Source organism: Microtus pennsylvanicus, chromosome 20 (genome assembly GCF_037038515.1).
Source record: "Microtus pennsylvanicus isolate mMicPen1 chromosome 20, mMicPen1.hap1, whole genome shotgun sequence".
Taxonomy (NCBI): domain Eukaryota; kingdom Metazoa; phylum Chordata; class Mammalia; order Rodentia; family Cricetidae; genus Microtus; species Microtus pennsylvanicus.
The window spans coordinates 1,814,430-1,830,270 of NC_134598.1; the positions used below are offsets into that span (position 1 = coordinate 1,814,430).

Genomic DNA, 15,841 nt, shown 5'->3' on the forward strand with positions numbered 1-15,841 from the left:
GGCTGGGTGTCCAGGAGACTGGGTGGCTGGATGGCTGGGTGGCTGGGTGTCCAGGAGACTGGGTGTCCAGGAGACTGGGTGTCCAGGAGACTGGGTGGCTGGATGGCTGGGTGGCTGGGTGACCAGGAGACTGGGTGACTGGATGGCTGGGTGGCTGGGTGGCCAGGAGACTGGGTGGCTGGATGGCTGGGTGGCTGGATGACTGGGTGGCTGGGTGGCCAGAAGACTGGGTGGTTGTGTAGCTGGATGGCTGGGTGGCTGGGTGGCCGGATGACTGGGTGGCTGGGTGGCCAGGAGACTGGGTGGCTGGGTGGCTGGATGACTGAGTGGCTGTGTAGCTGGGTGGCTGGGGGACTGGGGGCTGGGTGTCCTGGTGTCTGGGTGGCTGTGTAGCTGGGTGACTCGTTGGCCAGAGGCTATGTAGCTGGGTGGCTGGCCTCTTGCATCCTCCTCTCCTCCTTTTGTCACTCCTTGATCTCCTCTTCCAAGATTTCTCCTCCCATTTATTCTCTCTGCCTGCCAGCCCTGCCTAGCCTTTCTCCTGCCTTTCTATTGGCCATTCAGTTCTTTATTAGACCAATCAGATGTTTTAGGCAGGCAAAGTAACACAGTTTCACAGAGTTAAACAGAATATAAAGGATGCGACACATCTTTGTATCATTAAACAAATATTCAACAGCATACAAGAGTGAACACACCTATAACTAATATTCCACAGCAGTCACCTATCACGGTCAAGAAGCTAGCAGACAAGTGAACAAGTATGAAGGAGATGTGAATGACCCACCCCTTGAGCTTCTGCATTCCAGGTCTTTCTTACAACGTATTCATTCATCCTATCTTGATCCAATCTGGACACAAATGGGCCCAAACTTTAGCCAAGTGACAACCACCAGAAAGACTGAAACAGAAAAATAACACCAAGCTTGTTCAGAGCCATTTGTGTCACCTACCCTGTTCACTCTGACCTTGGTAGCCGCTGGGAAATTCCTCTTCTATAACTTTTCAGGGATTGAAAATGAGCATTTGTGCAGACTCTAGCTAGCTGGGTTATCTTCAACCTAAGGAGGGAGGGGAGTTGCCCAATTCTGTAGCTTCTTCTCCATGCTGCCACTAAGTTCTGACAAGCAGGCAGGATCCTAAGGAAGACAACTTTATTCTACCAGTGTTATGGTTTGAATCCACAATGTTCCCCATGACATCACTATCTGATTGATCCCAGATGCTGACAATATTTGGGGAGGTTTCGGAAACCATAGGAAGTGGTGCCTGTCTGGGAGAAGTAGATTGCTGGTCTCAAGGAACATTTTATTACTGACTTTTTGTTTGTTTGTTTGTTTTTGTTTTTCGAGACAGGGTTTCTTTGCAGCTTTGGAGCCTGTCCTGGAACTAGCTCTTGTAGACCAGGCTGGTCTCGAACTCACAGAGATCTGCCTGCCTCTGCCTCCCGAGTGCTGGGATTAAAGGCGTGCGCCACCACCGCCTGCCTCCTGAACTGATCTATGCTTTCTGGTCCATGATTAAAAGAGAGTATTTCAGACACGCCACACCTACGGGGATTGGCTTCATCCTCTGAAACCATTGACTGCATTCTCCGAAACATGAACAAAACTAAACCTTTCTTTCCACAACCAGTTTCCATCAGACATTCCATCACAGCAATGAAAATCGACTAAAACCATCACCACGTTAGCATGCTTTCCCATGACGCCAGGTACTCAAAGACACACGCATATAAGACAGAGGCACAGTCAAGGCTCTTGACTCTGAGGCCAGTCTGTTTGTTAAGATCCATTTCCTTCTCAATTACTGGAATGTGCTGAGCAGCAAACATGTTGGATGGCCTATTGGGGTAACCACATTCACCTGAAGGTACTTGAGATGTTATCATAAGGTGCCCCAAGAGCTCCACAGCATCAGCCCACAGGCCTCATCTCTACTAGATACTCTGGGAGGCCGCATCTTAACTAGATCCTCTGGGAGGCCGCATCTTAACTAGATATTCTGGAAGGCCTCATCTTAACTGGATACTCTAGGAGGCCGCATCTTAACTACATACTCTGGGAGGCCACATCTTAACTAGATATTCTGGGAGGCCTCATCTTAACTAGATACTCTGGGAGGCCGCATTTTAACTAGATACTCTGGGAGGCCGCATCTTAACTAGATATTCTGGGAGGCTGCATCTTAACTAGATACTCTGCGAGGCTCTAATCTTAGAGCATCACTTAGCTTTAGAGAGCCCTGTTTTATTGGGGACAAGTTTAGAAGAAAGAAAATCAACCGGAGAAATGGACTTCTAACAACTATTGTGGGGAGATGATTGACACAAAGGGGAAAAAGCAACGTTACATTTATGAGGCCACACTGACCCATTTGTGCCCATCATTTCATGACCCCCCCTCCATTTCACACCCTGGTACACAAATGTGCCAACCGACCCACTGCCTTCTGTTACATTAATAAGTGCGTGATACAGTTTTCTTTATAAATAAGATTTCTGTTTCAGTAGAGCCCCACTAAGAACTCTCAGTTATAACGACATCCACATCCAGTTTATGGTCATGATTTTTATGAATGCTTTCAGCACCGGGATGATGGGCCATTTATGTTCCTGGGCCATAGGAAGCTGTCTTTGAAGAGATAGCTTCACTCTGGAAAAAAAAAAAGTCAATTTCATGGCTGAAACTTATTGTATAAATGAGACTAATGTGCCAACTCAAAATAGTATGTGTCTATCGTGAGGGTTAGAAATACACAGCAGATGGCCAGAATTCAAGGTACTTGCATGTTGGTATTTCTTTGAGGCTAAAGAAGAGGTCAACAAACATGGTTTTCTCGGCTTGGGCGGAAGCTGAGACAAGAGGGAAAGGCAGTGTTCACACACAACCAAGCGAATGAGGAGGGCTGGGTTTCTTCTTGGCATAGCAGAGTTAGCACTGAGCGTGTAGCCTTTGCGATTTCCTACAGCATGACGGAATATGTCCATCTGCGAGTTACGACATGTGAGTTACCAAGCAGATGTATTTAGGACAACCAGACACACAAGCTAAACTGCGCAGTGGGCTCACTCTGGATCCTAATAATAAAATGCCAGAAGCATCTTTGCTTTTCTGAAATTCTCCTAATGCAAAGAACCCTGCTCACGTGAGAATATTTTCATGACCAAAATACACTACGCTGTTTGATAGCCCTTTGCATATGCTTCTTTCTGGGCTTGGAATGTCTCTCCACCTCCATCCCCTCTGCACCGTCAATACGTCTAGGAGGCATTTCCCATTTCCTTCACCTTCTGCACGCCGAGGCTACCCAGGCTTGCTACTGTCATTGTGCCGATCCCACCATCATCCCATTGTTTCCAAGATGTTTTCCCACTAGATTCTGTGCTTCCCACGGATAGACAGTACATCCTTTGATGGAATGTATATACAGTCTACACCGTCTGTATGTCAAGTGAATGGAAAATGTGTAGTAAAGAAGCAGAATCAGAGCTCTCATTGCATCCTCTTCCCCCATCGCAAACTGTCAGCTACAAAACAGGCAGTTCTGCTTTGTAGGGTAGTTAGGGAAACCGAAATCTTCAATGGAAAAGGGAGTAGGGTCCTTTTGACCTGATACGTGAGTATCACTTTATCAGTATCATTTTGAGTAAGATGAATTATGTTAGGAGATTATTAATGATAGGGAGCATCTTGGATCTCGTGAAAAGTGGGGTTGCAGTTGTTACTTTTTTATACATCCTCATCTACTGAAAAAGCATCAGGTACTACCGCTAGCTGAGTAAGCCAGAGACACCTCCCGACCACCACTGCTCACGCAGGCCAGGGAATTGCCTGCATAATTGCATCACTTGAACTCTGCAGGCAACTCTGGAGTGTGGCTAAATGTGATAATTTTCTCCGTGAAGTGGACAATATTGTAATTCACCATGGAACATTACCAGGGTTCATGCTGTCCTGACCCAGATTTCTAACGTTTTGTTGAAAATTTCCCATCTAATGTAGGCATGTAATTGAGGAGTAAGCCTGCTTACTGATGCGGGATGTCCTTCTGTATATATATTGCTCTTATTGGTTGAAGAATAAAGCTGTTTAGCCAATGGCTTAGCAGAGTAAAGTCAGGTGGAAAATCAAAACAGAGATAGACAGAGTAGGCGGAGTCAAGGAGACACCTCGTAGCTGCTGAAGGAGAAAGATACCAGAACATTACAGGTAATCCACAGCGTCATGGCGATACATAGATGAATAGAAATGTATTAATTTGAGATGTAAGAGATAGCTAGATATATGCCTGAGCCATTGGCCAAAGCAGCTTCTTCATTAACCAATGGTAATAAAACATATCACAGCATACAGAGGGGGCTCCTGCATCAGCTTACAGTGAACTTTAGACCTCTTTTCAGTGAAGAGATGAACACAGGATATGTAAAAACCCATCCACCTTTCAGTGAGCACAGACTAATTCTTCAAAGCTCTATGTAACATTAGAATTTCACATTTTGTAAGATTTTGATCAATTTTTTGATAAGCACGTCACCTGAAAAATCAATCTTCCCCACTTTCCAGGTTAATCCTCTCAGGGGACATATTTGAAAAAGTCAGTCTCCAGGGCTTTGCCTTTCAACTCTGTGGTCTCTCTTTGGCTGAGCCCACAGAAGAAGTTCACGGCTGAGCTTGCATCAAAGCAACAGTGCCCTGCAGAATGGCTGGCGACATCAGGGAAGAAGGAGAGAGTCTACTGACCTTGTGAAGCTCCACGGGAGTTGGGGACATGATCTCCTTAATTTCTTGCTTCATTTTCCTCAGGGTTACTGACTTCCTGCCCACATCTGAAGGCAGAGTGTTGCTGCGAGTCGTTTGGCTGTAGTGTGGCCGTGAGTTGCTCCGTTCCTGGAAGCTGGCCTGCCGCCCCAGCTGAGTGCGGGCCGTTGGAGCCTCATGATTCAAACTCATGGTGCTCCCCGACATGATTGTTGCCTGTGGCATTGACAATTTTCAGAGACAATTAAACCACAGAAAAGGAAAGGGTTTGCTTGCTCAACATTTAGCACAGTTCTCCCTCGGCCCAGTCAAAATATGGTGTCTTCAGGGCATAACCAAAGGCTGGAGAATGGACGCACTAGCTGAACTATGAAAATCTGGAACATGCTTTGCAATGACATTTAGAACGCACATCTTGAATCCAATGGAAGTACTTAAGCCCTTGAGTTTATTTAATCAAATACCACCCCTAGCAATGCTGAGGTAAACTGAAAAGCTCCAACTCTAGCTTACTGCACACTGCACTTTCATTTTAAGCACCAACTTGGCACCAAGCTGACTGTAAGAGCTGGGATTCATGAAGCCATCTTCAGTGTGTCTTAGAGAGCTGTCTGGAGAGCTTCACAGTGAAGACCAGGCTGCTGCTGTCTGTAATGCTGCCTCTGGCTCCAACAGAAGCAAACCGCAGGCTGGAACGGGATGACTGACTGATGCAGAAGCAAAGGGTCTCCTAGCACTTCCAGCCTGATACTGTTAAGACCGTCATTCCTCTGGCCCAGTGACCTGCCTCAGAAACTTACAGATGCATCTTTTCATATCCCTCAGCATTTGGCTTCTACATCTCATGGCACAGATAGTGTTTCTTAGAAATGATCTTTGTGTAATATTCTCAGAGAGGCTTTAAAAAATTACCCTTTTATATAGGATTCAACCATTTGCTCAATTCAATCATTGCTCAACTCTGAGACTTGGATTGGATTTTACCAATGAAAGCAAAGTTTGCTCCGCTTCAAATATATTCCCTGAATAATACATAAGCAATGGCAAGATTGCATCCCTGAATCTCAGAACTGGAACAAAAGAGGGTTTGCAAGCAGTGTCATGATGGGAATGGGCCTTTCTCATGCCAGATGGTGCCAATACTCTAAAACCAGGACTGTGGCCATCTCTCTATACTTTATACGAGGCTTGTATACAAATGTATGTACTGGTAAATGTGCCTGAAATCATAGAAACAGAAATTATGTCCATGCCCGTGTGAATATATAATATGTGACTTGTTTACATTAATGAAAAAGCCAGAAGCAACAAAGCCTGATCTGTTGAACTCTGTGGGATGGATTCATTAATTTAAGCCTCGAAAGTCTGTCCGGGAGGCACTTGACTCGTCCCGGTTTATAGGAGACTGAAGCACAAAGAAGTTTACTTGCCCAAGGTCACCTAAGCTGGGACTGAACCAAGGATGAACCTGTAGCTATGCCCTAGAGGGAACGCTGCAGAGGGAGCGGCATCTTTATTTGTCCTTGAGAGTAAGAGTTTGTATCTCTCCATCCATGTTTATATGTGTGCCACTAAGGAAGCACACCACCGTCAAGTACTGGTGCAAATATACACACATCTAAACTGCATGGAGCCGGGCGGTGGTGGCGCACGCCTTTAATCCCAGCACTCGGGAGGCAGAGGCAGGCGGATCTCTGTGAGTTCGAGACCAGCCTGGTCTACAAGAGATAGTTCCAGGACAGGCTCCAAAACCACAGAGAAACCCTGTCTCGAAAAACCAAAAAAAAAAAAAAATTAATCAAAAAATTAAACTGCATGGAAAAGAAACAAACCCAATAAACACGTGTTGCCTAGACCACGCAAGCCATAGATGCTTTGGAGAATGGACGTTCTAGCTGCAGGGAAATCCTTGCCGATGACAGCGCCCCCTACAGTATCACTTGATATTCAGTACCAGCACAGGGAGGGTTTATAGGCTGCACGTCTCAATCCTTCACAGTGGGAGGAAGAAGCTGGACGTATGGGTTCTGGATCTTGTCGTGAGTCTGGTAATGGGAACCCCAGCTGTCGGTTGCAATCTTGCTCCATGCCTAACTGGCTCTCTGCTTTCCCGGCCACATAAACTGCCCCTCTGTAGGTAAAAAAAAGTCTCTAATATTTAAGCAAATGTAGGCATCTATAGTATTGCATATTTCTGATAAATAGCTTTTTGAGGTTGATTGAAACCTCTCTATGGCCAGCTATGTTGGTGTCATGGGAGGCCTTTCATTTGATGACGCTTTCATACATCACTTCTGTCTTTAGTCTGTGGCAACTGACAGAACCCGATGAGTTTTTTTTCTGCAGTGGTGACCGTCTCTCATTGTTCTTTCCTACTTAGAACCTTTATCTGCTTTATTTATATCTATTTTTCCTTCTCACTTTTTTTGTGAGATCCACAGGAAACATGTGGGAAATAAATCCATGACTGAGTCTGAGGGCTGACATTCTGGCTTTGATGAGTCTAAGCTGCCGGAGGAGACATTGCCAATGGGTTTTACTAGGGTCCCTTGGCCAAGAGGAGAGGTAAGAATAGCTCCTTGTTTAAGTTTTCAAACCATGAGCCCACTTACACTAAACTCCAAGGGAATTAACAGCATCTAAAATGAATATAAAAGTTAAAGTACAAATACAATTTAGGTTCAGACATCTGATTAGACTTTTGTCTGTTAAAATAGTTAAAATAGTATTCATTAAGAAATAGCAAACTCAGTGCTTGAGTTTTATTGCACTCATTAAACATTATTAACATTATGTCAAATATTAGATCAATATAATTTCTATTTTATTTTGATTTTTTAAGACTGGGTTTCTCTGTGTAGCCCTGGATGTCCTGGAACTCACTCTGTAGACCAGGCTGGTTTTGAAATCACAGAGATCCACTTGCCTCTGCCTCCCAAGTTGCAATCAGAGGTGTGCAACACCACCGCCTGGCAATTCCTTTGTTTTATACAAGCAAAAGCTGGTAAGGGAGGTTTAAAATTGCTCAAAGTCTTAATTTGAGTTTTTAAGCTTCAGGGAAGGCTGTATATTTTTCAGTGCTAAAGTTAAACCTAAATTATTGCTAGTAATAATGAAAATAATGAATAAATTCTCATTTTAATCACAATCAGTTTAGCTAATCTATATTTATAAACTCCGTAGTTTGCTTTTGCTGTTGAAGGTAAATTTCATTGACAGGACTCTAGCTTCAATAAAAAAATTTAATAGCTATCTCAACCAAGAGAACATAATTTACTTAAACGACGTTTAAAGTTTTTGTGATACTAGTATAAATATGACTCTAATATATGAACCTGGTGTGCATTCTTCCTAGCTGAAAATGTAGCTTCTCTTTGGCTTAAAGCTCAGCCCCTTTCCTCTCTGCACCTGTAATCTCCAGGCCCACACCATGATGCAAAGCTGTGAAGGAGGAACCTGCAGGCTGTTGTGACACACTTCCATGGCCCGTGGTTTTCATGAGCTAACTCAGTTTCCAGGTAATGGCCCAGGCTCATCGAGTTACCTTTTATAGGACCTTCAATGTGCACAATGTAAAAGAAGCTGCAAGAAGAGTGAGTTCCACAGGAGAAAGGTATCAAAACGGGAAAGGAAGGGGAGCCAAAGTAAGTCAGGCGAGGGCACTGGCTCAAGAACTATCAATTGTGTTCCTTATTCAGCCTGGGCCACGAGCCCATTCTACGTACACGGGGTGGTAAGAGCTTAAATAAACCAGCTGGCATTTAAGAATTGTGCTCTTTTAGCAAACTGGAATTAATGTCTCACAAATTACTTTAAATTTTATAAGTCTATCCATGCCCAGGTCCTTTAACTGTGCTCTGAAGCCAAAATTCATGCCACGTCATCTATGGTGTCTATAAATCCAAACTACCGCTCTCCTTTAGAGTTCGCTTTGCAGATTCACAAACATTAGAATCACATAAAGTATCCACACATGCAGTTGAGAAGCAAAATAATATAAAGATGAATAACCAGTTTAGAATTGCAAGAGTTCCGCCCGGTGGTGCCATTCACATTCCTTAGAGTGACTTGGGGACCTCATATGACATCAAACAAAAATGAGACTTCCACCACTTTACACTTTACAGCTTAGAAACTTTAAAAGAACATAAAAGGAAACATTCCAGGCATCCCCAGACTAAGTCTGAATACTGTCAGCAGATTCACGGCTTTAAGAAATTGCCCGGAGTTCAGCTGTTACAATTCAACCTGTTCCTCCTCAGATTCGGGCAGAGCTAATACGGAATTAAGATTTCCAATGGTCAGCAATGGTCAGCAGGGAGTAATCTTTCCCCTGCTTATCACATAGACCGGTCTTTTTAAACAGCCACATGGCTATCAACTTAAGGGGAAAACCAAATATAATTGTGTTTCCTCTTATGTTCCTCTTGACAGTCAAATTAATTTCTATACCAGGTACAGATGAAAACATGCCAAAGAAACCTTTCGGAAGCAGCTAGAGACTGTTGGGAGTCTGGGCTGGCTCCTTAGCGATTTGGGGGGAAATAGGGACAGTCAGGATTAGCAGGGGAGCAATGGCGGAAGCCACAAGTCAGTAAGAACTGCATTGTATAAAATCAAACTGCTGTCTGGAAGGCAAGGGCAGGGGAGGCAGCTTCACAAGCAAAAGTATAAACAGAAAGGGTAGCTACCAAGAGAGTCATGTTTCTCAATGACACACGCCTGTCAGCTTTCTCCTGTGGAAAGGGTTAAAGCTTTTAAATGAACTGCTGTGATCAATGCAAACATAAAAGGACCAAAAAAACAAAACAAAAACAAAAAACCAAAAATGAATGTAGAAATAAGATTAAGCAGCGGGACCAAGGCTACCTCAAGTTCTCTCAGGATCCCCGACTGGCCACAGGTCTCCAGGTCCTCCAGTGCTTGAGACCAGAAGTTTTCCTCTTGTTCAGCCTCCGCACTGTCTGAGGCCCCTGCGAAGCTGCCCGTAAGAAACACATTCTGGGTTAAGGAAAATGCATGCGCTTGTGTGCGTGTGCGGGTGCATGCATACACACGCGCATGCATGCGCGCGCACACACACAGAGTGCACACATGCATAGAAACTTGCACACACACACGAACATACACTTCTGTACGTCAAATATTTCTTCTCATTTTCCACAAAAAGAGGGAAGAAAGGATCCACTTTGACCAGACTTTCTTTGGATTGTGGCCTCCAACTAAAGGCATCTCTGATATGTTAGAGCCTTAAGTGGCATGCAGAATTAAATGGCCTTCATCACTACTTCTGGCTTTCAGAATACTCATGGCTGCATCAGTGTAGCTGGGCTGTGGCAGATGGCACCATGGGAATATGTTTCCATCTATAGGGGAGAACTAATCTCGCCTAAGGATTTATAAAATCATTATAAAAAATACATGACTTCACTTTTTGTGCTTTCTTAAAACTATTTTAATAAGGAACCAACCCTAAGATATACTTCTTTTTAAAAAATATTTATTAATTATGTATATAGTGTTCTATCTGCACATAAGCCTGCAGGCCAGAAGAAGGCATCAGATCTCATTATAGATGGCTGGGAGCCACCAAGTGGCTGCTGGGAATTGAACTCAGGACCTCTGGAAGAGCAACCAGTGCTCTTAACCTCTGAGCCATCTCTCCAGCCCAGATATACTTTTTCATTAAGGAAGGACAGAACTTGGGCTGAGGGAATGGCTTAATCAGTCAAGGGCTGGCCCTGTAAGTATAAGCACCTGAGGCTACTACCCAGAACCTATGTGGAAGCACCTGCTAGCAATCCTAGCCCTGGGGAGGCAGAGACCGGTGGATCCCGGGGGATGCCGGCAGTCAATCTAGTCTAAGTAATGAGCTCTGAGTAGATAGGTTCCTGTGGTTGCAACAGGCACATGTGTGAGTGTACACACACACACACACACACACACACACACACACACCCCTTTATGGTTCTTTTGTCTGGGACTGGTGGCAGACACCGATGGGAGTCTGTGGCAAAGGGGAGTTTCAGGTGAGCCTGGGGCTCCATGAAAGTCTCATGGCAAGTGTTTCTTACACGTGGCTGTGAAACTGCCTGTGGGAGAAGGGAAAGGAGCTGCTTGCCACGATAAGTACACGGCTCCTAGAAGCTGGCGAACCCCACGGCTACTCCGGGAAACTGCACTGTGGCCTGGCGCTACTCGGCTATCTCTAGGCGGGCGCACGTTCTAGAAACCTACGTGGCTGATGTGGATGGTTAAAGTGGTGGCTTCACAAGGTCCACTGGGTGCAGAGAGGCGCAGCTCCTCCCACTGAGACCTGGAAGTCACCTCGGACAGCGCCGCAGTGTAAGTGGAGGGGGCAACCTTACCCGCTGGCCGTGGACCGATCCCAGTCTTCGTTACTCAGCCCCACATCTGGATAAGTCTGGCTTCGAGGCTTGGGGACCGGGGACAGGCTGCCTCTTTGTTTTGGACTCCTCCAATCATAGGTGTTGAAATTGTATCCTGAAGTCTGAAAAGTGGTACCTGAAACAGAAGCAAGGCATAAGAGCCGGCGTGAGGACTGTCACATCTGTTGAGCTATGACATCATTGGCCAGAAGAGGGTGGGATAGTAAGTGCCAGCTGTAATAGCATCAAGCCTGTGGTGGTACTCCTCCTGCCTCAGTGCTCTGAGAGCTTTCTTCACACAGCTACGGTACTATGAATATCTGCAATTAAAAGATGAAGTTGAAGGCTTTGTAGTATCTACGCCTTCAGGGGCTTCAAGTCACAGCTTCGGGGGAACCAGTTTTCAGGTCCTCCAGGGCCATAGCACACCTCCATCTTCTCACACTGCCTTGGCTGACACAGCTCAGAGCTCTGGACCAACAGATTCTCGTTTCTCACTTCTCCATTCACAGCCGTCCCACCATGTGTCAGTGACAAGACTCATTTCTCACTCACGTTAAACCCTTGAGGGAGCTTGGCCTGGAGTCTCAGGAGCATAGCGCATGCCGCCAAATCCAGGGCCAGGGTGGAAAAGCTGTGCTCCTGAGGAAAGGGCACCCAGAGGCTGGGTCATAGTTGAACCAGGCACACTCAGGGGAAGGCATTTATCACTCCATATTGCCCTGCCATCTGCCTCTCTCTGAAGTCAGAAGTAAGGACGATATTAGGGAGAGGAAGCTTGAATGTTAGCGTGTTTATCTGAATAGCAAAACAAAGATTGTGCTTCCCGGTTGGGGGAGGGGTTAAGTCTGATGAGCCTGATGGGGGATTAGGGAACAAGGGTATTTATAACAAGAGAAATGATATCTTTTGCAATCCTGTTGAGGAAAACATTTAGAGAGCATCTTCACGTATGTGGTGGAGTCTATAGCTTTTCGGTATACTTGTTGGGGTTCACCTGAGAAAGGAAGGGCATATGCATAGGGCTGACTCCACAGCCTGTATGGTAATTATCACATTTCTTAGTCCATTTTCTCAGGTTGTGTAAACACACATACGGCTTAGCAGATGTATGTCTTACTGTATTTAAGGAATTCAATGTAACAAACAGCACTCGACCCCTATTTTCACTACTTAGGGGTTAGAACTTGGGTCACAAAAGGGGTCAAAAGATGGCCAAATGAGACCGCTGAGTTAGCATGCCAGTACTGGTTAGGTCTAGGGGCTGGGAAGCTGGAAAGAGTAACGGTGAAGACATAGTCATAGTAAGGGCTGCTCTTACCCCGAAAGCCATCAGTGCATTCTCTCCACCTAAGAAGATACTCTGGTCTCTCTTACTAACGACCTGTGTTCCTCCCTTCAGGGGGGAGGTAAGTCACCTGATTAGCCCGGTTGGGACAATCTCTTGGCCCATTGCTGTCTCTGTTCACCCTCTCCCACTGCCACTGGGCTGTGTGGTAAGCTGGATATAGTCTGTGAGATGCCCTGACCATTCCCATGGCCAGGAGACTTCTCAGAAGAATCCTTACAGCTCTTGTTCCAGATGTTGGAAATGCAAGCCAAACAGCTGGAGCACTGGTAACTATTTGAACCAGGAAATGACCCCGAGGATAAAAGTGCTAAGTATTTAGGAGCATAGATCCCAAAGCACCACAGTTTTATATATGCCAGTTTTGATATGCCTACGTCTTTAAAACTGAAATCACGTCACTGTTAGGACTTGGAAAAAGTACCCTGGTTCTGGCTGCAGGATAGGCTTAGCTTCTTTAGCATGTGCACTCACCTTTGCAGGAGCATGCCCGTACACACACACACACACACACACACACACACACACACACTTTAGAGTTAACTCCAACATTTACTTCACAACACTTTTTGGGTTGATAAAGAACAGGATGGATTAACATATGCAAATACTAATAGGTTTCAGGATATTTATTATACTAGGGACCAAATTTTACTTAGAGAATAATGAAGAATTTGGGATGTAATAGAGTAAAGCGCACCCTAGAAAGGCCCAGTTGCAAAGTATTCTATATTGGAATTTCAAGGCCTTTGGCTTTAGTTTGTGACATCAGAGAACCAGAAAGAGGGTATTTGGGGGTATTTGAGCCTTTTTTTTTTGAGAGAGAGAGTCTATGACTATGACTATATTTGGCTTTTCTGAACAACACTGACAAGACTATGAGATTAGACGCTCAAAGAAAGAGTGAGGTGAGAGCGTAGGCGTGGTGCTCCAGACTTGACGGAGGCTCTGTAACAATGCCAGCAGTGATGGGTGACACCAGAGATGCTAACCGGTAGGAGCAGTAAGATGCGTGGGCCCTGATGCCGCTAAGGCACTGCGTGCCTTCGCCCGGCTCTGGGTTACACTGTGAGACAATAAATCTGCACCTTGGTGAGATGCAAACATGTTGGTTCTCACGTATGGGTCGCTGAATGCAACCCCTAACTGCCTTAGGAGGATGTCAATACTACGACTTAAAGGGGGGAATTAGGTGAGTGACAGCCAGCTGCTTCTCAGATGTGGGAAGGTAACAAATCCCGAGGAATGATCCTCTACCCCGGGAACAAACTGAAGCTGTTGCAAATGAAAAGTAAACTGTAAAAGATAATTAAATATTGTTTTTATTGAATGGCAGTGCCAGTAAATGCAATTAAAATGCATTTAGGATGTGGGAAACTACATTTGCATGAGTGTGTGTTTGTGTATTGGTGAGTGTGTGTGTGAGAATGCACATGCATGTGCACTTTTGTGTGTGCCAGAAAGTTATGTTTGATATCTTCCCCAAAGGCTCTCCACCTCTGTCTTTTAAGGCATGATTTCTCACCAAACCTGGAGCTTGCTGGCTGGCATCTGGCTGGATTAGAAGCCTTAAAACCACTGCCTTCCCTTCCTCTCCAGTGCGATGATGCCCCTGACTGCTTTGCTTGTTTTAATGTAGGTCTGGAGAGCCCATCTCAGTTCCCTATGCGGAAGACACTTCAGCTGCCAAAGCATCGCCCAGCTTCTGTAAATGGCATTTTAAGTGAAACTTTGATCAAATAAATTGTAAAAATCTATGCTGTAAGTAATCACTGCCTTCAGAACTTTATCCCTCCCTCTTTATTTCGTCTGCATCCTGGTTTTAATAGCGAGGTTTATACTTTGCGTCGTAATGAGGGCTTAAAATGCAGTTTTGGTTCTTTCTGCTGAGCACCAAGTTTCATTTTATTTATTTGCAGAATGGAAGAGAAAGCTTCACAAATGTAGGTGCTTCTAAATCGCATTGGCGTGGTGGTTTTCATTTTTAGGGATAATAAATCTGAGATATTTGTAAAGTCCCGACACGCCAACTCAGTCACGGTGGCTTTTCTGAGTGTTTCCCATCCATGCCCTTCGGTTCCCAGCAGCTCTTCATGGGGGAAAGGACACTAAACCACGCTGGCTCCTGCACAGAAAGTTTGAAATGCTCTTGGGGAATTTACTCCCTGAGTCTATAATTTGGGGGCTGTAAGTCTTGCTGTTCCTTGTAGTTTTGGAAACCAATTTTAGCAGAAGAAGGCAAGCCAGACAATCTTGGCCAGATTTCATTTTCAAAGACCCAGTTTTGTTAAGAACAAGAAAATCAAATCATATGCTTGAGCGGCTATTTGTAATTGTTCTTGCCAATGAATATTTCACGTGTCTGGATGAACACTGCTTGAAAAATGGCAGACGAAGGAAAGCTCTTTTGACTCTCAGATGTCTGACATCTGTGTGTGTATGTGTATGTGTGTGTGTGTGTGTGGTATGTGTGGTGTGTGTTGTATTGTGGTGTGTGTGTGTGTTGGTGTATGCGGTATGTGTGTGTGTGTGCAGTGGTATGTGTGGCAATGGTGGTGTGTGTGTGTGTGATGATAATGTGTGTGTGGTGTGTGTGTATGTGTGTGTGGTGTATGTGTGGTATATGTGGTGTGTGTTGTGTTGTGTTGTGGTGTGTGTGTGTGTGTATGTGTATGTTGGTGTATGCGGTATGTGTGTGTGTATGCAGTGGTGTGTGTGGCAATGGTGGTGTGTGCGGTGGTATGGGGCTGAGAGAAGTCTCTGGCCAGAGACTTGCAGAGGTCCACTCAGCCAAAACAGAGGCCATGACAGAAGAGGCAGCAATGGCCGGCTTAGAGCCTTAGGATGCACTGAACCGGCTGGTAGCAGCACAGACCCTGGGCCCTGTCTATCACCAGGTGGACTGGGAGAGCGCTGAGACAGGTGAGCAGCAGTTCTTGTGTGAGTGCTACAGCTTCTGCTTGCCTCTGGCCGTGAAGCCCTCACCCTGTCTCCACCGTGGAACCCTTGGAGGTGGCTAGCCTAGAACACAGTGGGCGCATGGGGCTTGCTCAGCGTCTCTAGCAAATGTCCAGCTCAGGGTAGATCCACTCAGTGCGGTGGTGGGTGATAAAGGGGCGGGCACAAGCTGTATGCAAAGTTTATTAGCAAAAAAATGGGGGGGGGGGCGCTGGGTGGTGGCGGAACCTGCCTTTAATTCCCAGTAACTGGGTGGCAGAGGCAAGTGGATCACAATGAGTTTGAGGTTAGCCTGGTCTATAAAGCTAGGTCTAGGATCACTAGACTGTTGTACAGAAAAGCCCTGTCTCCAAAAAACAGACCCCCCCAAAAAAAAAGAGCGGGAG

At 45.4% G+C, this 15,841-nt stretch overlaps 1 protein-coding gene across 14 annotated transcripts in view; it reads right to left on the reverse strand.

Annotated features, from left to right (window-relative positions):
- The window catches only part of Grip1 (glutamate receptor interacting protein 1), a 625,790-nt gene that overhangs the window by 26,847 nt on the left and 583,102 nt on the right, over positions 1 to 15,841 (reverse strand). For 7 of the 14 annotated variants that reach the window (XM_075954108.1, XM_075954106.1, XM_075954107.1 and 4 more), the window contains 4 exons: positions 11,129 to 11,285; positions 9,630 to 9,741; positions 9,452 to 9,496; positions 4,743 to 4,976 (listed from right to left, as the gene is read on the reverse strand). In XM_075954108.1, coding sequence (XP_075810223.1) covers positions 4,743 to 4,976; positions 9,452 to 9,496; positions 9,630 to 9,741; positions 11,129 to 11,285 — 548 coding nt within the window. The remainder of the gene's footprint in view (positions 1 to 4,742; positions 4,977 to 9,451; positions 9,497 to 9,629; positions 9,742 to 11,128; positions 11,286 to 15,841) is intronic. The other 7 variants (XM_075954111.1, XM_075954113.1, XM_075954117.1 and 4 more) reach the window with 1 other exon arrangement.